Source organism: Anguilla anguilla, chromosome 4, assembly GCF_013347855.1.
Source record: "Anguilla anguilla isolate fAngAng1 chromosome 4, fAngAng1.pri, whole genome shotgun sequence".
Taxonomy (NCBI): Eukaryota; Metazoa; Chordata; class Actinopteri; order Anguilliformes; family Anguillidae; genus Anguilla; species Anguilla anguilla.
The window spans coordinates 16,925,135-16,952,143 of record NC_049204.1 but is presented as its reverse complement, the minus strand read 5'-3'; the positions used below and the strand labels follow the sequence as shown (position 1 = coordinate 16,952,143).

The 27,009-nt window shown below is 41.1% G+C and overlaps 1 protein-coding gene across 2 annotated transcripts in view; it reads left to right on the top strand.

Moving 5' to 3' along the window:
- LOC118225828 (nuclear receptor-binding protein 2-like) overlaps positions 1-25,968 on the top strand; it is a 46,676-nt gene extending 20,708 nt beyond the window's left edge. The window contains exons 2-18 of one of the 2 annotated variants that reach the window (XM_035414827.1): positions 11,554-11,676; positions 12,483-12,584; positions 12,849-12,938; positions 14,765-14,805; positions 16,382-16,476; positions 16,928-16,951; positions 17,691-17,777; positions 18,589-18,641; positions 19,340-19,435; positions 20,033-20,165; positions 20,525-20,627; positions 20,708-20,758; positions 20,935-21,070; positions 21,359-21,412; positions 21,893-21,956; positions 22,602-22,657; positions 23,235-25,968. In XM_035414827.1, the coding sequence (XP_035270718.1) occupies positions 11,554-11,676; positions 12,483-12,584; positions 12,849-12,938; positions 14,765-14,805; positions 16,382-16,476; positions 16,928-16,951; positions 17,691-17,777; positions 18,589-18,641; positions 19,340-19,435; positions 20,033-20,165; positions 20,525-20,627; positions 20,708-20,758; positions 20,935-21,070; positions 21,359-21,412; positions 21,893-21,956; positions 22,602-22,657; positions 23,235-23,333 (1,407 nt within the window). In that variant the 3' untranslated portion in view covers positions 23,334-25,968. Of the gene's footprint in view, positions 1-11,553; positions 11,677-12,482; positions 12,585-12,848; positions 12,939-14,764; positions 14,806-16,381; positions 16,477-16,927; positions 16,952-17,690; positions 17,778-18,585; positions 18,642-19,339; positions 19,436-20,032; positions 20,166-20,524; positions 20,628-20,707; positions 20,759-20,934; positions 21,071-21,358; positions 21,413-21,892; positions 21,957-22,601; positions 22,658-23,234 lie in introns of both variants that reach the window. The other variant, XM_035414826.1, reaches the window with a different exon arrangement.
- The last annotated feature ends 1,041 nt before the right edge of the window (positions 25,969-27,009 follow it).

Genomic DNA, 27,009 nt, shown 5'->3' with positions numbered 1-27,009 from the left:
TCAATCTGTCACCAATAAATTGCTTTTGGATGACAGTTTGCCTATTCCCACAATCATATGACTGCATGTCATAGTATTCATGTCAAACACAGCCCTTGCATATATAATTATAAATGACCCCCCCCCCCCCCCCACACACACACACACACACAACACGGTGTCTTGTAGCTGTAATGCTATCGTCGTCATCAAGGTTGTTCATGTGACACGGGCTCTGATTCTGTGGGAAGTGTTTTTTTCTGTTTATGATGCAGCAGTAATGTGACACTGGCTTGAGTTTGCATGTCCTCGGCCGTGTGGTTGTGCAGGACCGAGGCACGCCGAAATGCTGAGACTTCAGCCTGAGACCCGCGCTGGTTTATCTTTGTATTGCGTACACCTGTGGACTCAGCAATGAGAGTCAGATTATAGCTTCAGCAACACACCGCTTTGCAGAATCTGATAAAGCTGTCCAGCACTGTTCTGGTCCTGCCGGCTGAGAGTTGGCTACCACCCACTGAGCAAATTATGGTGGAAAAATGATCAGATTCCAGGAAAGGAAATTACCTTTTTTTTCCTCCAGAGTTCAGTGATCGCAATGTCACAAGCAGACTGCCTGCTTCTCAACACAATGCATACTGTATACCAATACTCTTAGGGAATATAAATAGGCCTACCTTTAGCGGATGCTCTTATTCAAAGCAACATGCACAGATTTCCCTGTGCATTTACATGTTTTTTTTTTGTCTTTGGCATACAAACCTTTTATATCGGTGGATCATTTTTGCATAAAGTATGTGTGTGAACAAAATATGAATGTCAGTACTTTTTATTCCTTTCTGTTGTTTGTATTTCAGAAGGCCAATTGCTGGAGAGCATGAGGCCTCATACAGCAAGATTAGGCCTTAGGAAGGCCTGTGAGGTTGTGAAATCACACCAGAGGATTTCACTATAAAGGGAGAGTAAGTTCTTGGAGATAAGGACATAAAAGGCTGTGTTAATATGCACATGTGTAAATACACATGCAGGCACAAACACGCAGGCACACATGCACGCACGCACGCACACACACCTTCTTTGCACAAATAAAACCATACAATCATAAGCATGAGATTCCACTCTGAGGCCTCAGGAGTGATAGAGTAATCAAGAAAACTATGGGGAGAGTGGAGTGCTTTTAGCAATACCTATGACTTACATAGCTAAAAAATGAACTTTGTGCATTACCCTGAGTGATATCGCTGTTCAGGGTCATTTGCTGACCAGAGTTCAGTTTGATAAACTATTTTTTATTGTCAGTGAGCTTTTTCAGACAAACATTGAGATCAGTATATTTTCATAATTCTGGTCTGGAGAGTGGCATGGTAGAGTGGAAGAAGTGATGGCACAGTGGTCTCATTTGTCACAAACAGAAAATAAATCATTGTTTTTTTCTGAGAAACAAGGGAGGGTCAGCATTTGGAATAACCAGAGCTGGATGGAATTTTTCTCTTTATAGGCATGCCATCCATCAGAATCCACATATGAGAGATGCTGAGAGGCTGCATACAGGGTAGATTAAAAAAGACTGATAGAAACATTTGGTTGCGCTGTAAAGTCATAATGTGATCACAATCACTGGTCCTGCTTGTTTGCCGTAGCTGATCTGAAGACTGACGTGAGGCGTGATTGTGTCCTCATCAGGCCTTTGAAAGCAGAGTGGAATTGATTATGAAGAACTGTGTGCAAACTCCTGATGTGTTTCTGACCTGCAGATCTACAGCGGTGTGCATTGAATTCAGCCTGGCCGACTGCAGCTTACTCAGCAAATGTGTTTACTTCATCTTGTTCAGCCACTGTTTGCTTCAAACAGGGCGTATTTCATGTTGGTGGAGGGGTCTGCCGCTGAGTTAATTAGCTAGTGAGATACAACAGATGACTGATTCCTAATCTCTCTCATCATAGCTTTATGTCCATGCGGGGGTGGGGAGGACTGGGTGACCTGTCTGTTAGCTTGAGAACCTTTTATTTCTGTAGGCACAGAGAATATAGTAGAAGGATCACGTACTCAAGTAGTTAAAAAGTCCGTCACAGGTGAAGAACTATAAAACCAATTTTAAATTAATTGAAGATAAGTCAGAATCTCCTTGTCTGCCTTCTTTTCAAATGTCAGTGGAAAAATGGAGTCTCTGGATTGGGTCTGTTTGCTGTGAGGGGATCATCAGGGCCCTGTTGTATAATCAGCTGCATGTAAAGAGATGCTAATAGGTTTTTCTTTGCTGTGTTCCTATTGCAGTCTGGTTTTTTCTGTCTTATTTGTAATCACTTGGGTTTTGAGCTTTAATATGCCATTATTTACTAGACGATGGCCATATATATCCATTGTTCTCAGAATTTTGGTCGACATTATGCATGTAGGGGTGGTTTCAGTCAACAGTCTAATTGTGCATTTATAGAGGTGACTTCCCTGATTCTGTGCCAGCTCTGTGCATTGCACAGGTCTGGTGCACTGGTTGTGCAGCTCAGCTGGTGCACTGTTGAGTGAAGAGAGGTGGTGTCTGTTTGCTTTTCACACCTTTCGTGGCGTGCTCTTACATTCCTAATTGGGGAATAAAGAAAATAATGGAAATAATGGTTCATTAAAATCCCATGAAAAGTGCCATGTAAATGCAGTCCATTAATTAATCATTAATCTTGGAATTAGACCTACAGAGAGAATATCTGAGCAGATGCGCATTTGTTTCCTAGATTTTCTTATGTGGAATCCATTGCTACTTTACTGAATACTTGTCAGTGTTCTTCAGCATGGTACCACCGAACAGTATAGGTCTCGTGGTTGCTCGTTTTTCTGACTGCTGGTCTCCTTTTCTGTTTGACAATGCACAGATGCTCTGCCGTCATCTGGTAATATTTGTTGCCACAGCAGTCAGCTGTTGGTGTGGGGACTACTCTGCAAAATGTCATGCTGTTCCTTCATGGTGAAATCTGTGTATTGGTCCTTTCATTTGAGAAGCCTTTTCCATTTTTTACCATGTAATGAAGTCTTGTGATCCATGCTGGTTATTGCATGTGAGCCCATGTTCACAGAACCCAAGCCATCCTTGGTGTGGGTAGCAGAGAGTAATTTCCAGAAGAATTGGAGAAAAGTGTATCCCTCCTTGCACGCCCGTGGGAGATTAATGGATAGATGGAGTTATGAAGTCTGCAGCCTTGACGCTCAGGCATCCCCACATTAGGAGTGTACCAGCTGTGTCCTCAGGCCTCGTAGGCCTACATACAGACACTTTTCTTCCACTACAGGGATTTGCAGGCCTATGTAACACTCTCAATTAAAACAAGTTCAGTAGTAATAGTGGGTTTTCAATGCCTGTTCTGGACAAAAATGTTGCGAGGTACCGATAACAGTGTGGCTGTCATAGTAGTTTATTGTAGTGAACTTGAAGCTGTCACCATCGACACATCAGGCTCAGCAGTGGCGTTTCTGTGGGGTGGAGGTGCAGAGCCAATGAAAGCCTTTCAAAATCCAGCCGAATGTGCAAGGTGAGGTTGGGAAGTGCTGCATTGTGTGAACTTGGGACCTCAGAAAACACAGCTTTATTAGAAATAGTCAATAGCCTACAAAAGTAGACCAGTGAGACAGAAACGAATTGGAAGCAATAATTACCAGTTATATCAGTATTTCTTTTGGGTGAGGCACAGTGCTGTGAAATGGTCAATAATATTAGTACAGTATTTTTTTATTTCTGCAGGTGTTGTCTTTTTAACTTTCCTCACAGATCAAATTTAATTTCATTTAGTATACAGGAAATAGAAATTCATACACCAACAAATGGTTATAATAAAACTTTGGTGATACAAAATATGATGTGAAATATAAAAGCACCAGCTGAATTTGTAATTGCATGTGCAACACAGGAAATTTTTCAATGTAGAAATAGCAGGTGTTACTCTAGTTGTAGACCACTGAACAAATGTCCAGTTCAATAGTACTCTAACTGGTCACTGTTGTGGCTATAAAACCCCAATAGTTTCTTAATGTGTCCTAATAATTTACTATACTGTAAATGTATTTGAATGTCCCATTTAAGAAACACATAAAATTCCCATTAGAGCCCAAATATTGCTCGTCGTTTATAGTACAATAATGTCTAGGCCTTCATCATAAAGCTAATCAAATCAAATGTCAATTACAACGGGAGAAGCAGTTAGAGTAGATTAGACAAAAATGTGAGCATGGGCCAGATGCATGTTCTGGTTTATTTTTTGATCAAGTCTAAATAAAATTAAACAGGCCTGTTTATTATCCAACAACCATATGCATCCATCCAAGAGCAGATGCATTTCATTGGCTGTCTTTGTCTTTATTGACAACGATAACGGGATTGATCCGCTTACTTTGGGATAGTACACTTACTTGGCTAGTTCCTTGTGTGCATTGCAATCTGGAATAGCCCAAGCAGCCAGGTGCAGCTCAGTTCTTACTTGAAAGGCCACGGTTGGCTCATTAGCAGTCTCTCTACCTTCCACCCCATTGTGACTTTTCTAAAGCAGACTGTTCCTCAAAGTTTTCTGATCCCAGTCCATTCACTGATCTGATATAAGGGGAATAGGCTAGGGATAGAGAAAGACTTCTAACTGTTCACTTTTCTTTGCAACATATTTTGAATTTAAATGATTGGGAGAAAGGGAGAGATTGTAAATGACAATGTCTTTTCTTTCTCATGGCCTGTGCATGCATGTTTCCACCAAACAGTGAACACCTTTGACATTTTACTGTGATAATCCAGACATTTGACCTGGAACAATGCAGATGAGCCTGTTTAACATGGGCCATGAAATCGTCCCTGACACCATCCCCTAAATCTCTCCACTATGCTATTGATTTCCCCCTTCGCTTTCTTCTTCTGTCTGTCCATGACAGACATGGCCTTTTTCCGCATTACTTACAGTATAGCATGGATGAATTCATTTTAAATTCAAGTGAGACATAATCTGAGCAAAGAGCAGAAGTTTGGGGCTAGGAGATGTTTCATTAGAAGTTTCAATCTTTCTCTTATTGTGCCATTCCCCAGGGTTGACTTTAAAGGGGAAGCATGAGCCATAAGAGAAAGAATTAGATTAAGTGGAATTTTTTTAGAAGGCTGTTGCGTAATTATGCTTCAAATTTTTTATTCAAAGCACATACAGTCTATAGCGTGCATGGGAGAGGAAGCATGATTTACTCCTCGTGGTTGTGGATCAAAATGTGTTGACTCATCTCTTGTCCCTGTCTGAGTCACACCAAAATATTCAATGAATTGCTTTCCCGTTCCCCCACTCTTGCGCACTGCCCTGTTCATTCCAGGAACAGAGAGTGCATGTCACTCAACCGACTCCTCGCCCCCGGAGACAGTGTGTCACCCGCTGAGATGACTTTAATTGGATAAATAAAAGATGGAGCTACAGCGTTTCTGGGCTTGACGCTGCGGCTTCCCAGCTGAGCAAGGTCTTTGATCCAAGCTGTCTTTTGTATCGCATGCCAAACAGTCCATTCCTCTAGAGATGTGCAGCCAGCTTTGTTGCACTTCAGGCTTTGTGATGCTGATGAGGCTGGGCACGCAATCTCTTATAGTTGATGAGACTGAACTGATTGAATAGTGACCACATTATGGTTGAGTCACATTTCATTGACACATAAAAATTTCAAGAACCTCACAGCTAATGACTGGATATTGTTTGTTTTCCTGACTACAACATTGTCATTACTGAACAGTACCATCATAATATAATTTCAGTATGACTCAGAAACATTGGCATAAGTATAGCTGATGATTATAAATGCGTTTCTTCCTACCTAAGTGTGGCCCTCAGTGTAATACTGTGTGGTATGGTGGATTGCTCTAATATGGCATGAGAGAGCAAAAGACGACATCAGTGACAGAAGAAAATAACTCTTCACAGAGCTATTTTGTAATGGTCCATTGGGACATTAATAATCCAAAGGGGAAGGTAACAGCAAGGACTGCACAGGACTGCAACTCTAGACAAATCAAGTTGCTCGATGTCCAAACAGATGACTGGTGACCATCATACTAACACAAACGTACTGACCATTGTTATATTCCATATACTCTTACTATTAGAGGGAGACCGCCCAGACAGCCCGTCAGATTCCTGCATGCAAGGTGTCCATGGCCTGAGGATGCTGGTATAGTTGTTTGAATAAAGGATTGTAGGCCTGTGTGGGAGTTTTCTTTCTTTTTTTTTAACCTTCATCTTTCGTGCTGGATTCATGGGCCATTTCCAGACCTCATTTGCTTTTTCACGCATCCATCTATTCTTTCATCTCTTGAGCAAATATGGAGGAAACTTTCATTACCTCACCATTATAAGTGGATCAAATAATGATAGCACTTGCTGTCAATTGCTTGTGAATTTCTATTGCAGAGCAATAATTTTGTTGTTTTGCAGAATACTCATTATGTGCTTACACTAACAACATCAGTAGGCTGGTATAATAATCTACTGCACCCTACACCTTGGACAGATCTGTTTTACATTTTCTCTGGCATTCACTGATTAAAATAACTTGTGTGTCTTCATTTCTCTTTGCTGTGTGCAATGATATTTAATTTAGTTTAACATAAGAAACAATGGCATCATTCTCTAAACTAATGGGAGACTAATTCTGATTTAGTGCACTTGTTCTATTTACCTTTGGATCTAGCCCAATACAAGGGCTGCTCTTCCAGGTTAGCTTTAGAGGATAGGGTTTTTCATGTGCATGGAATTGTACGTGCGTACAGACTTTAAATGGGTTTTGTCTACAGGATGAAGACTTTCATAAAAAAAGGTGTAATGCAAAGGGGTGTCTGAGGATATTTTGTTGCCATGGAGGCAGTGCTCTTACCTCCTCTGTCCATCCACTTTAACACTAGTGCTAGGCTCAGGTTGTGTCTCTTGCCCTCTTTTGAACCCTGAGCCCTTGTTCTCTGCAGTGATATTCTGAGCGGGGGGTTGTGGGTAATCCAGGCTGATCACTTCGGCTCAGACAGGATCCTGGAGCAGCTCTCTCTCTCCTTCTGACTATATCCTGAGGACACATTTATTCCACTGTCTGGAGAGTCAGGGCAAAACAGAGCACAGGCATGAAGGTGCACATGCATGCACACGTGCATCTGCACACCAGTGCACAAAGTCATAACATGCTACCTGTAGTCAAAGCACTATCTACTGTCTTTGCTTTCCTTGTACAGTGTCAATTTAGTCACTCAAGCTTTTGTAGCTTCATCAATACACAAAGCTGAATCTGTGTTAATTGTAAATGCCCTGAGAGCTGTTTTCAAGTCCTAACTACGTTTCCTACTTAATGTATACTCGGTGCCCTGCACTCTGTCCTGTTCAGCTGACAGTTCATCTGCTACAAGGGCTGCAAATCAGTTAAAAGCAGTAGTCCCACTTACAAAAATTAGATTCTCACCATTTTTATGCAGCTTGTTACCCTTGTATGGAGGATGCCTTCAGGTGCTGGAAAAGGAAATGGCGATCTGCAGTGAAGTAGGCTATTTCTCTATATTTTTCAAATCTTAATCGCATAATACTGGTAATGAATCGTACTTGTGAGCCTCGTGTGTGCATTTTGAGTGGTGCCTTTGAGCAAGGAAGGAAAATTATCTGAATCAAAATCAAAGGGAGATCTAAAAGCCTACGGTCTCGCACTCCCACAGCAGCCAGCCAAGCTGCCTGAAGCAGATCTTTGTGTGAACTCCTCCTGCATGCTATTCTTTCCTGGTCTCATCCACCACACTTCAGCAGCCATTCAGTGGCCTGTCACAAAATGCACTAATTTTCGCCCATGTCCCACAGCTGAAATTAGCCCTACAATGCTGTGTAGATATAGGTAATGCACGTTGCTGTCGAGAGCGGCCTGCTTTCTGGAGGGAAGGGGAAAAACAGCGGCTGTATGGTATAATGGTCGTAGAGCTGCTGACCGCAGGACCCCTAAGCCTGGGAGCACTCCAGTGCCGCCTGGGTTAATGTGATTGACTGGCCCAGCGTTAATTATACCGTCTTCCTCTCGCATAATAGCATTAATCAGATTAGGATCTGCAGAGAAGGGAGTGTGCATGTTATCATTCAGTGCCCCCATTCACCGCAATTACCTGGGTCATGCTGAAGTCAGGGTTTACTGGACCTACAGTGCAGCTGGTTTGTTATTTGTGTGGGTGTGTCAGATGCAAGGTATTTGAGTCAACCGTGCATGGGCTGTGGCTGCCGTAGGCCCATGCCATCTTTCTCCATATTTAGATGAACAAACTCATTGTGTCAGGGCCTGCTGTGCTTGACCAGGCAGTGTGGTCAGGCTGGCCAAGTCTGCCTGGACCCATTTACAGAGTGCGTGTCATGTTTGTATTTGGGGCGTTGCTTGTGTATTTGGCAGGGAAGTAGAAATAAATCTTTATTTACGAGTGGGATTAGCTTTCAAGTCTTTAGCAGAAGACAACTCAGGCCCTAAAATAGAAAGAGAAAGTTCATTAAAATGGGATTCATATTTTACCAAATATGTTCACAGAAGCATTATGATCCTGGGCTAAGATAAATGCATTTAGATTAGTATATGGTGTTATACCTACCAGAACAGATAGGGATTACTCTTTACTTGCTGGATAGCTAACTCTAGTTTGTCACTTTTGAACTTTTGTTTCTGTTAGCATGTCCTTTTATTTTTCACACCATGTAATATTATGGAAGGACCTAGCTTCTGTATAAATGGGGGTCTCATTGCTCACATTAAAAGTTTGGCTTGAGCTGCTGAGAAAAATTAACTGCTCCTTCCATTCTCCAATTCCATATTATGTAATGCCTTTTATGGAACTGGCATAAAAACATGGCAAGTCTCAAAAATATGAACACATACATTCATTTCTAATACATATTGGTTTTTTTATTGTTTTTTTTTAGAGAACCTCACATTTTGGGACCTACCCAAGAACAGTTATTTCTTTTAGAAGTGTGTCTGGGGTAAACTGCACAAGCTTGTAGAGAGAGGGTGTATCTTTTCACTGTGAAGGTGATGTCACATAGGTGTGGTCACCTCTTCTTCAGGTTGGATATTATCAGCCCAGGTATATATTTTTTTTCTTAGTCTCTGATACTTTTCTACACCTGCAGCGTTCTTGTTGCGATGTGGAAATTCAAAAGTTTTCTCTGATTCACTTCAGCTAGAAATCTATGGGAAATTAAAGGGTGTGTGTCTTTCATGGAAAAACTGCTTTATCCGTTTCCCAGATTTTGCATAGTCTGAAACTGTTGTCCAGCTGGCAGTGTTGCTGGTTCCGCCTTTTCTCAACAACAAAAATGAGACTGTACACGGACGGATTTTACTGTGCTGCTAACAACATGCATCCTGTTAGTGGGAAGTGCAGCATTGGCCTGAGTAAGGCCAAGCTATTTACTCATTATCTCTGAAAGACTTGAATAGAGATACTTAAGAGGTGGTCTGATCAGGTTGTGAAGCCAGATGGGTATTTTCTGGTACTTTTAAGGATAGAAAAATAATTTATATGCAACTCACAGCAGTCAGGAAAATTTACAGCAAATAAGCACGAGCAGATGTTGTGAATAATGTATGACTAAGTGACTAAGCAGAAACTTAATTGGAAATGAAACTGAATGAACTGAAAAGAAGGGCCACTTTCCCTGCAGTACATGAGAATGTATGCAGTGGCTTAAGTGCTTATGTGCTACAGGGAAAGCTACTATGATAGATGCTCCTGTCAGGGTTTACTGGGGTTACGGGTCACAGAAAAATGGGCGAATCCTTGTTACGCTGTGTCAGTCTTTGTTACACAGTGCCTGTCTTTAGCAAAAGGCTGCAGATAGCCAGACTCCATTGTCCCGCTTGACAGGTCACCCAGCCACAAAGGAATAAATGTATAGAGAAAGTCGACATTGAAAGATGGCGGCAGTGGTTACGGGCCCCATCACAGGCTTTGTGATTGTCACAGCCACCATCAGCTAGCCTATTTCTTTGCACTCCCTCAAACATTCACCTCTTTGTAACCTATGTATCGTTCCATCTAAGAAAGGAAAACAAAGGGCCCTGGGTTGTGGGTTGTTTAAAGATTGTCTTTGTAACTGGCAGGGAAGAAAAAAGTAATCACAGCAAGAAAATCCTTTTTATTTTAAAAAGGGCTGATTCTAGTGTCATGTCTATTGAGGTGGCCAGGAATAGTGCCCCAAAATCATGAGTTATGATTAGTTAGCCTAACTGTTAGAACTAGGCCCAAGGAAGGGCTTTGTTTAAAAGAAATAATGCTATGGCATCAGTGGACACTCCAGCATAAGCCTTCGAACCATAGCAAAGTCATTTTCAAAATCTGGATTCAAATCAGTGTAATGGCTGTCATTCTCATTGCATAGATATGCAAATTTCTAGAGTAGCAAAGAAATGCAACGTGTTACAGTCCCACCATTCTCAGTAAAGTTATAGCCTACTTCCCAAGTACAAATTACACATCACATTATTTAGATGGCAATGCAAAACTACTTATATTTGTTAATTTTTCAAATTAAATCCCATTGTGATCTGTATACCATTATCAAAGTGTTGCCTAATGCCAAATTAAACAGAATTGGAATATGGTCTGCAGGAAACTGGAGAGAGGGAGGATAAGGCACAGCTAGCTTGCTTGTCAATCTTTTGATCTCACAGTTTTTCCCTGACATTTGTGCATAGACACTATTTTGAATTATGTAAATATTATTCCATTTTCAACCTGAGCGATTTAAGCAATATTCTCTACTTATTTGGCTGTCTGCAACTGCTTAAGTGTCATATTCATGGAAGAATCAGGGTTTGAAGGTATTGTAATGCTTACAATATTTAGCTAACACCAGTTAGGGAACTCATTATTCCAACTGTCTGTGAAGTATGACCCAGATCATAACTGTCCCTGGATGATGTGAAAAAATGTGATTATTGTGTATAGGCTTTATGGTAATTTGCTCACCTGTAAACATGTTCCAACTGCTTCAGTTGTGCACATTTGTAAATGAATGCAGCCTAATAATTAAAGTCTGGTTATCTCAGAAGGAATTCTGGTCAGTTCGTTGGAGTATAGCTGGGGGTTATTCTTGCCTTTCTGCCTTTTGTGTGTTCCTTTGATGTTATTTCAGATTTGTGGATATTCATTTGAAGGCAGAGTGCACAGCTGCGCTGACAGTCCACACTAAGCACTCCTGCCCCCACCCCCCACTACCCGCCTCTGTCTCTTTGGCTAGACAAGCGAAGCCCAAAGCCTGTCCCCAATTCACTGTCTGCACTAATGGCCTTGTATCCTCATCTCTGTCTCTCTCTTTTCAGTGGCGTGGTTATGTAAATGGCCATTGTATTTTTGCATTTTAAATATGGATAGTAAGCTAACATCAGATTTTGTGTGCAGTCACTGTTTCTAGACAGTGTCTTATAAATAGTTCAGGATGCCTTGTAATTAAAACCTGTCTAATGTAATGTAGTTACAAGGTTTTTTATTTCACCAACACATAAAAAGCTACTACTTGGATGTACCTGGCTGTAACCATGATGTCACTCTTGCCCTTTGTCTCCCCCTGCAGGTGAGCCAGGGAAATGTCCCCGGTATCGAGAGTGCGTCTTTGGCCATGGACACAGAGGAAGGGGTGGAGGTGGTGTGGAATGAGGTGCTGTTCTCTGAGAGGAAGGTGTTTAATGCCCTGGAGGTAAGGCTAGCATGGAGCACCCAGAGCCTCCTTACCTGCTATGCATGGGATCATTATGGACAGACAGACATGCTGGATCACTCTGCTTCTATGGTGTTTTTAATATGTTCAGGTTAACTGCAATTCAGTATTGGGGGAAAAAAACAATGAAGCTACAGTTGTGTTCTATATTTTAATGTGGATATTTAGTTTTCATGTGAAAGGGTCCAAAGACTGCGTATTAATTCAGTGAAGATGCTTCAGCTTAAAGTGTTGTTTCTACAGCTTATTATCACTTGTGTATGTGGTTGTGTTCATATTTGGGGTAATTATCAAATGTGGAGCAAATCATGCTTCATTTTCTATGGGAAATTCCAAAGAAATGGGGGGGGGGGGGGGGATTTAGCTTGACTTGTCCAAACATTGTACTAGAACCCTTTAAATATTGCTGCTGTCATTTTTGCCAGCAATTATATTGCCAGTATTGCAGCTAATTTACTGAGTGATGTAATCTTTCTATTTATCTCTGCTGAGCGCTCCACAAGATGAGGATATCCCTTTGTTAACTTTTATTAGACAAGCCATGAATAATGTCTATTAAATTTTTGTAGATTAGAAATCATAATTTGCTCTGTTGTAATGAGCCTTCATTATGAACACACACCAAAATGCTTTTTACTCCAGAATTATCTGCTGATCATACTGAAAGGAGTTTGGCACCTGCTACCTGCCTATCCTTTGCAAAAAAAAGCATATACAATTGTAGTATTTCTTGTTAGTCTCTTTAATGCTGTGTGTGTGTGTGTGTGTGTGTGTTTGTATCTTAGGACAAGATCAAGGCAATGTTTGAGAACCTGATGCAGGTGGAGCACCCAAACATCGTCAAGTTCCACAAGTACTGGCTGGACATGAGGGACAACCAGGCACGAGTAAGCAACTGAGAATTTCTCACGCACACACAAGTACGAATTCTATCCAAGTTGTCACAGACATTTTCACAGAGAAATGAAAGAACAAACTTTCACTCTAACTCATCGGTCCCTTTTGCTGTAGCCTGTAGTATAGCAACTAAATATAGCAGTACTCAGCCACTGTCTGTTTGACTCACACAGACAACACAATTTTAAAGCCTGTCCCCAATTCACTGTCTGCACTAATGTCCCTGTCTCCCTCCCTTTCTCTCTCTGTCATAGGTGATATTCATCACAGAGTACATGTCTTCAGGCAGTCTCAAGCAGTTTCTGAAGAAGACTAAGAAAAACCACAAGACCATGAATGTGAAGGTAAGCTCATCACCTAAAGAGGAAAGTTGCTTCAGTCTCCTCCTCAGTTCAGCCAAAACAGCCTTCTGTATTATGCCTTTCATTTATATTATGGAAGAACTGACACATCATGAAACGTAATACTGTACCTGTCCCCTCTGCACATACATGGTACAGGACACAGATATGATGAGAAAATGTACCACTTGGGCTGATATGGCTCTTTCAGGTTACGGAACTGAAGCTATTCAGGAATCTTTTACAGCCGTCTCTTCAAAACAGAAAGATCAGGGGTATTATTTACATTAGCCAAGTCTCGAATTTCATCCCACTGCCTCCTCCCTTGCCTCCACAGACTTGTGATGTCTGCACCATGTGGTGATAGGAGGTACTGCGGTCTTAGACACTGCAAATGGTCAAATGGTGCGTATTTGAAGTTAATGTGATTGGACTAAACTGTGCTTCAGACAGCCCTTCTGTATTTCCCGGATCTCCCTTGTGGCTGACTAGGCTTTTATTTCTAAGGAAAGGCCTTGCACGGTGGCTACTCTTGTCAAACACATGACTGTAACTGACTGCAGTGGCCAAAAGTTCGCACTGAGTTCATCAGGGGTAACCTAATAGCCAGCCTTGCCAATGGCTAGCTGTTCATGGCTGGCTGGCTATTCATTTTCCAAAATTGGTTCCCATTTTCTAAAATGGTATTTGTGTCTAAATAAATGGCATTTTTGTTTAGATTCGCTGTTAATGAAAACTTTAACAATAGGGGAGTAAAGAATATGACAAAATGGTGTCTGTCTGCTGCAGTGTTCCTGGTGTATGGTGTGGGTGGCATGGCTTGTGAATTGTGTAGCATAGCTGACCATTCCAAATTGTAGTGAAATATTGCCTTTGAAAAATTTTGGAGAGTATGAAATGGTGTTACAGATAAGGAAATGTCTCAATGGCAATGCTCTGCAAAAAGAACAGTATCCTTTGAACGTGTAGTGTAGCTAGTTCACAAAAAATGTAAACACCTGGATAAATGAGAATATCATCCATTAAATGAGCAAATTGCTCATTCATGTAAATGCTGGACAGGCCCGGTAGCCAATAATTGTTGCTGTTATGGCTGTGAGAGGAGACCTCAATGAATTAGAAAGAAGAGCTCATTTGGCAGAATGCCAGTTTGAGAAAGCTGATGTTTCATGAACAATAATGTCTAAGGTGAAGTGGGCATGCAGCTGGAAGGGTGTAATTGGAGAGTATGTTTGTATTTAAAAGCACAATTCTAAGCAGGTGAGTGACCATAGCTCAGCTGCGATTTAAAATATGGGGCGAGAGCAGCCAGTTTAATCTAAGGGTGGTGGCTCAATGCACAGGCCCAAGCGACTTTACATTTGTGTTTTCTTTACATTATTCACAATATGTAAATAATAATGCATGCATTTTATTGCCAGTATATTGCTTATATTTATTAGAATACAGATTATTGTACAGTTTTGCAGCTTCCAGTAACAATATTGTAGTGGTGTGCATTGGCAATTAAAGCATCTGGAAAATGGAAATAAGCCTGCATTACTTTAATTCTACCTTATTTTGGTCGAGAAAAAAAATGGGGATAACTTTTCTCCCATAGGTCTCAGTACTGAAGATATGTGGAGGGTGTGAATGAGCTGAAAGGGGAGAATGTTGAGTCAAAAGCCATGTTTTGCCACATCGCGTTTCTTTTGACAGCATTGTTCCTTAACGGAGGTCTATATTTTGTATATAGCACATGTGGGGGTAAAGAAAGGAAGTTGCCCATATGTCAAAACACAAAGTGGTTGTGCAGTAACCTTTGCCCGTCTGTGTTCATTGTGTTCCAGGCATGGAAGAGGTGGTGTACACAAATCCTCTCTGCCCTCAGGTAAGGCAAACCTATGTGAGCATGAAACAAAGGTTGAGTGATATGGATTTTTCAAGACTGACACCAATTTATACCTGTTTTTCTCTAAGTTAAAAAGGTATAAAATACCAGGTGTAAATCGTTTGCAAGAAATGGCAGTTCACACCACATATTGGATTTAATTGGCTCCACATTCTGCTGTATGTCACCTTCAGGTCGAATTATATCTTCTATTAGATAAATCTATCTTGCAGAAAATGGTGTATAACCTCCCTGGACTATTGCTCATTACTTAGGGCACCCCAATAGGTAGAAAAATGAGGTAAAGAAGAAAAGCTTAAATAAACAAATATGTTAATTAGCTACCCAGAAAAGTTAGGCAGTTGTCCAAGTGTACCATGCTTACAGGGATTGATATGCTAACTTGAAATACCAACTTGAATCACTAGCAGTTCTCTATCATAATTCAAACAAATGACAAATAACTCTGCTGCACTAGAAGAAATATGAAATTAAAATAAAATATACATAGTTTGTTAAATGCTTGTGCAATAAATATATAATTGGTGTCAATATCCAAGGATTGCCTATTGTGTGCTAAGTTCAATATTTATCGATCAGGGTAGCATGGAAACTTGGAGCTATATGCCAGTCAATACTAAATCATGTGAATGAGCACATAAATTTTCAGTGTAAGTATAACCCTTAGAGTGTGAGTGTGATGTTAGAGTGTGATGAGAATGTATAATGTAATAACCCAAGTCGTGCCCCAACCTTTTTGTGTAAACCTGAAACTGAAGCTTTGATTCATAGAAGAGAGGTGTCTCTCTGCATTTTGAGAGCAGACAGTTCCTTATCTCAAGCAAAGAGGGCAGCTGCTAATGTTGTGGTCTACAGCACCTGTGGTCATGAGGTGCATGCAAAATATGAAGACAAGATAAGGGCTAAACCGCTGCCCTGGAAATTAATCACTATTTAGACATATGGAGCATAAAGCTTAATCATTGCAAGCGTTTGATAAAACATTGTCGACTATATGCTCCCTTCTGCATGGATCCTCCCCTGCCTGGCCTGTTCCCAGAAAGCCTGTCCTTCACCATAGTTCTGTTGAATTTATGTAGTGGTTTTTCGAAAGGGAGGTCTGCATACAGGAAGCTCTGCAGTGTGTGCGCATTAGCTGCCCTGTTGAGAAATAACAATCTTAACGCTATTCGGAAATTCATGTGGTTTTCAGTGAATACCTGAGTTAAGCCATTTGTATTTTATTGTCCCTATGATTATCGAGACTTTATGGCAGCAACGGCTGTGATTCTGTATTGTCAGTGGAACAGATTACGCTGAAACCACCTAAAACCGGTGGTTCTGCTTTCTTTTTTTTACACTACACATTGTTGTAATTGTTGTAAGGCAGTGACCTGATGGTAAAGACTTGCTATTGTCTTGATGAAGTCAAGATCATGTTTTGAAATGTGCTTGAAAAAGAGCCTGAATGCACATGTACATTGTATGTGTACATTGTACGTGAATTCAAAGTTGCTTGTGCATGCTATTGGAGTGGTTTCAAGTATACTGACAATAATGTCTGTGTCATTCCCAGTTACCTGCACTCCTGTGACCCTCCAATCATCCATGGCAACCTCACCTGTGACACCATCTTCATCCAGCACAATGGGCTCATTAAAATCGGCTCAGGTATGCCACGACCAGAATGTTTACTGTGTCATTTTTGGCTTTATCAGGATGACGTATAACTAGTGGAAATGGGTGTCTTTTGGCCCTTAAAGAATGCGGCTGTCTTTTGGCCCTTGAATAATTTGTGACTTCCTGAATCTCCTGAACAGGGTCTAATATAAGCAATGAAACCAAATGTACTGCACATTTTTAAGACTACCCATGCAAAATGCTGAAAACCTAGAAGGAGTTATTATACTTAACAAAACACTGTCACTCGGTGAGCCAGAAGGATTAGTTATTAACTGAAGCTAGTGAACTGAAATGACCAGACTGGATTGTGGAGACATAATGTCCACTCATAATCCTCTTGTCTAGATCCTCATCTATTTTTGTCTAAAATTAAAGCATATCACTGAAATTATATTAAAATTGTCTTCTTTACTGTTCCCCATCTTTTTCCTGACTCCAGTTTGGCACAGACTGTTTGTCAATGGTAAGAACCACCTTCTCGGCAGCTTGCTAGGTACAGCACTCTGCTTGGTTAAAATGATCAAATGGCAAAAAACATGGGAGTGTTACTTTAGATCAGTGTTTCTTAAACTGTGGGGTGGGACCCAAAATTGGACAAGGAAGTGTATGAGGTGGGTCCCGGAATGAGTCTGTAGTCCACTACGATATGCTATTTGTTTATTTGGTGGTTACCTGAGAAGTACCACATTTCTAAGTTGGGTCCTGACGTTAAAATGTATTTCTAATGTGTGTACCGTTATTAAAAAGTTTAAGAACCAGTGCTTTAGATTAAAATTTAAAACACAATTATGTATATACCTCTTGGCATTTCACTGAAGCTCAGTTAGGCAGGAAGACAGCATAACTTTTGTGCTTCGCAGTGTGTTCCATCTTGTTTGACTTCAGATTTGTTGTTTTGGATGTTTGGGCTTGGTCTTTCAGAGTGTGTTTGTGTGTATTTCTGACTGTCTGATAAATCTGTTCTCTGTTCTCATGGCTAATATATAAGTATCTGTATAAAAGTCCACAATGGACCTTTAAATGTTGCATTCTTGTGAGTTTATTTGTTTTTCTTTTTGTCATTTAGATTCTTTAATTTGGATCATGCTACACTCAATGACAAATTCTTCTGAAAGTCACTAACTAATGCAACTGAGTTATAGATTGTATAGGTTTTTGCTCAAGCGCGTAGATTTTATTTTTCACTGTCTCTCCTTTTGCAGTGTTCCCAGAGGCTGGCGTTCAGGGTAAAGTACGGCACAACCGGGACGAGCAGAGGAACCTTCATTTCTTCTCTCCGGAGTATGGCTGTGAGTGTCAGTCTGTGTATACCTTTTTGCCAGTCTGTTAGACCGTGTGTGCTTGAATCTGGCACTCTCCCTGGCAGTCTTTCTGCCTGCAGAACTTGGACAATCTGTTTACCTGCCTGACTGTGTGTCTCTCTCAAATGTTCACAAGATGTTCTGTGAGTAGCTGTTATAACAAATGACAATGCCTTGCAGGTTTCCTCCAGCTGATGTGTTTTATGATGTGCATCAGTTGCTTACATAACCATGCTCAGTGTCAATGATCCAAGCCAGCTATATAACCTCACAGACCTTGTTCATAGTATTTGCATGAGAAATAGACTTCCTGTTGTATATGAGCTGTCAAAGTTGAAATCTGCATATATGGAAAACGCTGTACATTTTCATCAGCCCAGAAAATCTTTTGTTGCATGCATACAACATATATAAGTCATTGCTTTGTACCAGATAAATAAGTGACATTTGAATTTTTAACATTTTACCTTGTTCTGGTGGGCTGGATGGTTGTACCTGTCTATGTGCTTTTCTGTGTAGAAATTTTATTGAGGTCATTTTGGTCCCTCAGACAAAGGATCTGAGTAAATATCAGTGTTTCTGTAGGGCACCATTGTTTTGATTTTAACACTATCTGCTGTTTTTTTACAGCGTTTTGTAACAGCTGTAAAATCTTTCTTTCTGACACCCAAGTAATCTATTTAATTTTTCCTATTCTTTCATTACTCTATTTCAACCCTTTCACCACTGCCCCCCCCCCCCCCCCCCCCCCCCTCACAACCGGCCCAATCTGCGGTCCTTCACTTACTATTTTCAGCAGCTGAAGATGACTATGCCATCGACATCTTCTCTTTTGGGATATGTGCCCTGGAGGTAAGAGATGGCCACTGGCAGACAGGATATGGATATTGCAGTTTCATGCTGGCTAGATGGGCTGAGAAACTTACACACCAAAATATGAAAATGCAGTTTGAAGTCCTCTTGGTCACAAAGCCTTAAAGACCAACAGTGTGATTGAGCTGTGAGCACATGGTTCCAGCAGTCCAGCATGTGTGCTTTTAAACTGGACCCAGAAAAGTGAATGGTCAGATGGCAGTCACAGCCCGTCTGAGGGACATTTATCCAAGGTAGACAGCAGTATGCGGCCCCAGCTGACTTTCTATGTGACTCATAAGGAGGGGAGGCCAAGTCAGAGGCACACACACTCACATATACTCAAGATTGCCATTACTCATAGTACACACAGACACACTGCACAAACATACTGAACCTCAGCAGCCTTATTAGCCTGACAGTCTGAAGATCGTACGTTTATTACATTCAGGTACATGTGGAACAGTATATTGATTTGAACTAGACTTGCCAAAAACAGAATAAACACCAAATATTATTTTATGGTATAAAATAATATAAAAGGGCAGTAACATAAAACTGGGAGGAGGGGCACCTTGAATAAATGTTCACTTCCATTTTAAACATTTTAAATACAGTTGTTAGCTGTTGTCGAAATGTCATTGAGCGAATAATAGAGGTGCCAGTTCTGATCTCAGTTAAATACTTTGTGGGTACAGATGGCTGTGTTGGAGATCCAGGCTAATGGAGATGCTGTTGTGTCCAAGGAGGCCATAACCAATGCTGGGCAGTCGCTGGAGGACCCGCTCATGAGGGTGAGCAGCAAGTTACACTCATTGTCCTTTGTCCTCTCTGGGAAGGACTGTAGCACACTACGCAACATGATTGACAGACAGGAAGATAAGCCTCCTTGCAGAGGATTGGTTGTTAAGATTCAGGCGCTGTGAAATTTAAAGTGGCTGTTTTCAGAGCCTGGGGCAGTCAGAGAGGCCAGATGAACAAATGAACAAGTGTTCTAAAAAAACTTACATGCTGCACCTTTAATTACAAAATGCTTGTGGTTGCTCATAAATGTAAGGCAATCAGAGAGTATAGTGCTTCTTGTATGATTAAGTGCTGTTTGCAGAAACTGCATTGAGTTAAAAATCAAGCATCAAACGGTTATTATGTTTTTGAGGAGTAAACATTGATACACTCAATTAAATATTACAGTAAACTATTTTATCAAGACAATGTTTCAGATGCATGATTTTGTGAATCATTGGATGGAAATAATCATAAGTGTTCTTGAGTGATGAATGGTTAAGTGGTCATGATAAGCTTGTGGAAATTGAGTGGCTAGACCCTAATAAAGATGGGAAATGTGCAAATGCCAGGGTTAAGCTTGAATCTTGCCCTCCCTGGTGCTGCAGGAGTTCACCCAGTCCTGTGTACGTCATGAAGCCAAGATGAGGCCCACGGCCCATGACCTGCTTTTCCACCGTGTGCTCTTCGAGGTCCACTCCCTCAAGCTCCTAGCTGCCCACTGCTTCATCAGCAACCAATGTGAGTGCCTAGGTAGCCACAGGAAATACTGCACCCACATATGCTATACACACTTCAGCATTATCTCTTGTTCTCGACTACCAACTTTGGCTGTGCTTAAAATGGCACCCTTGGCACCCACTGGTTTCTCCTGATATCTGATTGTAAGGTCATGCAAATTTTATCGTTTTCTATCATTGACCTATCAACGACCTGCCCAAGCTGACTCATAGCAGAGAACCTCAACCCATTCCCCAGTAAGCTTATTCATGCATTCCTTATAGCCAGGTCTGTGGTGACATCAGAGGAGTGGGTTCATTATGTATGAAGGAGGCATGTCAATGGACCATTGTTAACCCTACCTCAATTTCTCCCCACAGACCTTCTCCCTGAGAACTGTGTGGAGGAAAAGACTAAGTCCTTTGATCCCAACGGTGTCATGGCAGAGATCGAACATAAAGGTCGCCCAGGAGTGCAGCTGAAGTGAGAGCAGAGCCTTTATTACAAAATTTCCAGGAAATGTCTTCCTAGACCCAATCTCATGCTCTTTCTTTGACATGTAGGTACTCCCATGTCTCCCCTCTTGAGCTGGAGAAGTTCCTGGAGGATGTCAAGTAAGTTTATGGCTGCTTCAATGACTGTTGTGTGTGCTGTCAGTGGGAGGTCATGGCCCTTATGATGAGTAAATTTGTGTGAGTGGAAAGGTCTTGGCTCCCTCTGTGAGAATGATGACCAGTGAAACTGCATGTACTGCAAGTGGGAATGCCATGGCTCTTTCCTCTCTCCCCAGGAACGGGATCTACCCTCTGATGAACTTCGCCTCTGCACGCCCCCACCCTGTCCCACGTGCCCTTTCCTTGTCCCAGGAGCACATGGAGACTGTGAAGACCCCCACTCCTGAGCCACAGGAGACAGAGACCAGGAGGGTGAGGAGGGGGTTGAGTGGAATGGAGGTGGGGAAGAGGAGGGGAGGGGACAGTGGAGTACATGCATGATTGAGAAAATATGTTGCTTGTGGTATTCACATCTTGCATTGTTTTCGTGTCTCAGGGGAAGCTTGAGCACTGTACTCATATGCATTGAAAGTTTCATGTCATTTTTACAATGGACAGTTTTCCAAACGTGGGCCTTTCTTCCACTCTGGCTATCCCATCGTGTTTTACCCTGCTTGCCTCTGACCACAGTCCATCTTTGTGTTGCACTGTGCATTGCAGGTTGTGCAGATGCACTGCAATATGGAGTCCAATGAAGAAGGGACACGGACTCATGTGAGTTCTGTTCCACCTCCTCTTGCACCCTTACAGCACATGAGCAGAGGGATGGAAATTGTGGACAGTGTATTTGACAAGGGCTTGAAAATAGCTTTTCACATGTTTCTTGATAATAATACATGATTCGCTCCTTTTAATCTTTATTATTCTGTACTGCTTTATTTTTTTCTGTACTGTATTGTCCTTTGTGGTTTCATACTATTGGGCCTTTTTGTAAAGAACTTTGTGCTTCTTGCTGCAAAAGTGCTCTATTAATAAAATAAACTTATTATACAGGTATAAGTGTCCTTGAGAAGATCCATATCAACTCAAATATGAGCAAGCAGAGTTTCATATTTACTAGTCAAGGTTACTGGAAACCACATACTTCTTCATTTGGCTTATCCACCCAACTACATTACACTTGACTGGAACCCTGTCCAGTTTAGCTGGCTACATGATAATTGTTGGTTTGCCTGTTTCCCAATTTGCCTGTAGCTTTCTCTGTTCCTGAAGATGGATGACAAGCTTCACCGGCAACTCAGCTGTGACATACTGCCCAGTAAGTTCTGTGCAGTCAATCTCTTGGATGGATTTGAAATTCAAAGACAGTGCATTCAGCCAACATATTAAGTGGTACCAGAAAATGTCCATCGCTTTTGGTAAAATAACTACCGTAACAGTGCCACCTTTTGGCTGTGTGGTAATTTGCAACTGGGTGCATGTCCTTCCATAGTGTAATATGCCTTTCTCCTTCCTCAGTTGGCTGCTTTTCTCTTGGCATCGTAAGCTTCCCGCTTCCTATCTGTCATAACAAATGAGATCATATATTTATGTGGCAGTAATGATTGGTTTTCAAAAAGAACTTCAGGAGTCAAAAGGATTCAGCTCATTCTCTGTCATCCTCTGTGTCTTCATCATCTCAGTGTTTGTAATGGGTAATATCCATCTTGTGAATCACACAGGACAAAAAATCATTGATCCAACTTGATGAGATGGATGACCCTGTAAATTTTTCAATTTCAGCAGCAAATTTCTTTTTTGTATGTGATGAAATGATGCACACTGTGTAAAATATGAAAGAATTTCAGTCTAAAAGATCTTATTTAAAATCCTATATGGTGTGTAGGGCATATGCACCATTCTGTGTAGGTGGAGACATGTACCTGAGGAGTTTCTCATTAGTATCTGTGTGGGTGTGTTTCAGCTGACAACTCCAAGGACTTAGCCAATGAACTGGTTCACTATGCCTTCATCAGTGAGGTAAGTGGGACTGAGTACTGTCACTGAGTATGGCCAGCAGCCATGCCTCCCTGATGCCTTATGGTAAATGAGTTATTTAGATCTGGACTTGAATAATACTTGCATGGGAAAGTCTTTGGAAAACCACCAGGATTCCCTTGGTCCTTGAAAATCCTTGAAGCTAAAGTCACCAAAAACATTTTTGTTTCCATTGAAATTCTGTCAAGTTTAATCCTCCAGCAGTTAAACTGGTCAAATAAACAATATAAACTATTGCCTTGCCACTGATGCCTATTGAGACTTTTGGTACAAAACAACTACTGTGCATTGTCATGGGTGATGCTACATTTTTGTGGCAGTTCGGTGTACCACTGAACACTTCAGTGTGAATGTTTTAAGGTGAAATATTCCAGAAATCTTAGAAGTTATTTTAGAAGATGGAACTGTTATTTTAGAAGATGGAACTATCTGATTCTTAGGTCCTGATGTGGCAGAGAAGTTAGAATTGATTGAATATTGCTGGTGTGCTGGCAATGCAGCAGGAGAGATGCAGAAGTTGTGTTGATGTCCCTCTCTTCCCTGTCGCTTTGTCCCACAGGAGGATTGTGACAAGCTGGCAATGTTCCTCGAGGACGAGCTGTGCAAACACAGGGGCATTACACCTGGTTCCTCGGGGGCAATGGTTATGATGCACTAAAGGGTGGGAGGGCCACAGCAAACAAAAGCCCACACAGGGGATTTGGAAGACACAAGTGGAGGCTGAAAGATGAGAGAAAGAGGGCCCTACGGTAGATCTCATGGCCAGGATGTAGCAGCCAAATGGTGAGGTTCACACCCACCACATGGCACCCATGAAGAGTTTAACAAACCAGGATGAAGACGAAGGCACCCGAGCACAGCCTCGAGAACCATTCCATAAAGCAAAGCGGCTGCTTCCTGTTGGAGGATGTGGTTGTGCCCGTCTCCAGCTATCACCCAATGCTGCAGAAGTCAAGTTTCCATGTTGGTAAACCCTCCTGTTCTAGGGGTGAAAGTGCTTTGTTTTGCCTTGAGGTCTATGCCTTTGTGAATTACCCATTCCCTTGTTGCCATTTTGCCTCTGGAAGAGCCAAAGTCGCTGCTTGTCAGAGAGGTACATTTAATGGGGAAGTTTGTAGCAACGCACAAATAGCTATGGAAGTGAAACCAGAAGTTGGGCAAGTTGAGAACATCCATCTGTGCTTCAAGTCCTAAAGATACATAGTTCCTACGTTCCAGACTATTAATGTATTATTTAAAATAAAAATGTTAAACTGTTAGCAATTATTTATGTTCTTAGAAGCCATTAATAATACATTTTCCAATATACACTGCTAATGATGAATGGCTAGCTCAAATTAGTAGCTCCTGTGCTGTTCATCCTTGTCAGCGGTCATATGATCCAACCCCAGTTTCTAGACTGTGTGCTCTGCAATGAAGATTGTGTGTGTGCATACCTTCTGTGCAAGTATGAGTGCCTTTGTATGTTCTGAGTGATCCGCTGGTCTCTTTGTTTTTTTTTTTTTTGGATGGTTTCGCCCCCAGAAGACTGTATGGTACCCAAAGGTTTGAAAAGTGCCTGCCATGGCAGCTGTGGACAAATTTAAACTGTGCAGAAAGCACATTCTAGAGTTTCCATAACTTATGTACAGTGGACATGCCAATTAACAACTGCATGCTGGGATGGAAAATATTTCAAGCAGTAAAATCACACACTAAACACTAGCTGTATGTTGCAAGGGCGCCATAATTTTGCTGCAGTATGAAAAAGTGCCTCTGTGAGGACATAGTGTTACTAAAGTTCTCATTCTCTCTGCGCAGCTAATATCCAGCTCGCTTCCCTCCACATTTTTCCTATCGCAGGCCGACTGCTATATTTATTCCCAGAAAAACATTGCTAATTGCAAGTCTCTTCCACCAACAGCTAGTATTCAGCTATGACAAACCTTTCTTAACACGAACATGATTCTCTGAGTGTTTTCAGGTACTAAATATATTGAAATACCTGAGTGGCTGAAAGATTTAATCATGTAAAACTGTCTTAACTTGTATTTTATTGACAATGTCTAAAAGTCACAGTACCTTATGTCCTACAAAAAGCATTGCATGTAACTTTTACCAATGACTCTGATTCTCTCAATATGGCCACTTGCCTGTATATCTGAACATTGTATTTAAAGTCAAAGCACACTAGAAATGCTATTTCTATGCAGAATCTATAAACAGTAACTCAGAGTTCAAAAAAACAAAACAAAGTAAAAGGAGGTTGGGGAGGTTGGATAGGATTTCAAATTATCTGTAGCAGGAGACAGGGTCTGTGTCAGTCAGTGTGAGAGCGGAGGTACTGAGAGGACAGAAAACTGCACCAAGGAAGATAGCATCATTATGTACTGGAGGAACGTATCAATTGTAAAAACACACTCATAGATATTGCATCAGACATGATTTGGGTGTTTATCATCACTCTCACCATACTGTGGAACCACTGCCTCCTCCCCCAGCCCAATATATCAGAAAAGAAAATTAGGTGTTAATGGTTTATTCTAGGAAGGAGGAAAGGGGAGTTCAGGAAAACTACTTGGAAAAGAGATATTCTTATCATGTTGCTGATATGTCTATGGTCTCTCTTTCAGTATGCAAACCTTAATTTAACTTTTACCTTTTTTGTGACCATCCCGTCTGTGAAACTATAATCCCATTAAAATGCACCCTTCTTCCAGATACCTGCTCTGTGATAATCAAAGTTATCTTTAATTTTTTTTTTTTTTACATGTTTCTGATTGAATCCCTAAGTTATGCCAATGCATCTGCATGTTGTTAGATATAAATATCTGAATGATGTTGTTGAAACTGGTGCATTTTAACTGAAACTGAGTGTAACTGTATGGTGTGCTGCCTCAACTCTGACGCACAACTAAGAGGGAGAGGGCTGATACTTTACTCCATGTATGCAGTCAACCCCACAAACATCAAGAGCCAGGCTTCTCTGTGAGATAACTTTGCTCTTTGTTCAGATAGCTGCAATTGGTCCATGAGCTTTTGAAGAATGCCTTAGTCACTGATAGACAGCCATCTGTCACTGATGATTACCAATAACTGATAAAGTAAGTGAATGTACAGAATCAGAAGAACAATAATGTATACCTGTCCGTCCATTTGTTTGCTTGCCACCATCCCTCCCCCTCACTGGAGTCTGTTGAATGAATGTGGGCTCCTAGTAATAAGCAGGTTCTGCCTTGTTTTGTCCATTTTATGTAAGATATTGTACAATAATTATAGTGATCACGTTAATAAAACTCTAAGATTGGAACCCATCTCAGAAACGTGATGTTATTGAGTCTTTACATGTGCCTTATGGATGTGTACAGTTTCGACCATAATGCCGACCTTGACCAAGCACATAACATAATGACGAGAACAGGCCATTCAGCCGAACAATGCTCGCCATTTTCCTGTCTAGTACCTAGTGCTCTGATGGTATCAAACGCCGTACCAAGCCTGGTCTTGATAATCCCCAGAGTTTCTGTCTCTACTACGTGATCTGACTGGCTATTCCACACATTGACCACACTCTGCGTTAAAACATTATTCCTAATGTCTATACGGAATTTAACGTTTGTTAATTTCCATTTATGTCCCCTCGTTCTACTAACATGTTTGTAAGTGTAATATTTGTAACATGAAGTTTATAAATTATTCGCATGTTCAACTAAACACTTCCCCCCTTTATTTCTTAAGCATTCTTTAAATCAAACAGCCTAAATCTTTTCAAATCACTATTTTCCTTTTTATCTTAAATTATTCCGTATGTGCACACTAATATGTGAACCATGCGTGTTTTAGGACAGCCACCTGCGTGCTCGGGTGAAACATGCACTCAACACTATACTACCTTTTGAAGAAAGACAAACATGCCTTATTTTAATAGCCTAAGCATTGCCATGCAGTATTCCTCAGCTAGACAACGGATATCCTACACAGTGGTAGCTAACTTGTCCCGACATTCCCGCAACCAGGTAGGATAGCTACCCAATTATTGGACTTGTAAATTTGCGATTTCTACAGATTAGACTAATAATAATGTAGTGCGTTAGCCTCTCTTTCTGAGCATATTTAATTATGAAATCTCAGAAACGTAGACTGATGCAGACTAACAACATAATGGCAAAATCGTAAGTGTAATGTGGAATTAACTGGGGGCATAATTGATGGAAATGTGAATAAATAACCTTTAAGTGAAGTAGAATGTCTACTGGCCAAGTCAGAAACACAAAGTAACGTTAAGTAAAAGCCCTCGAAAAATTGCCCTCCTGTCTTACCACTGATACAGCCACTGAACTCTGTTCCTATGCGCT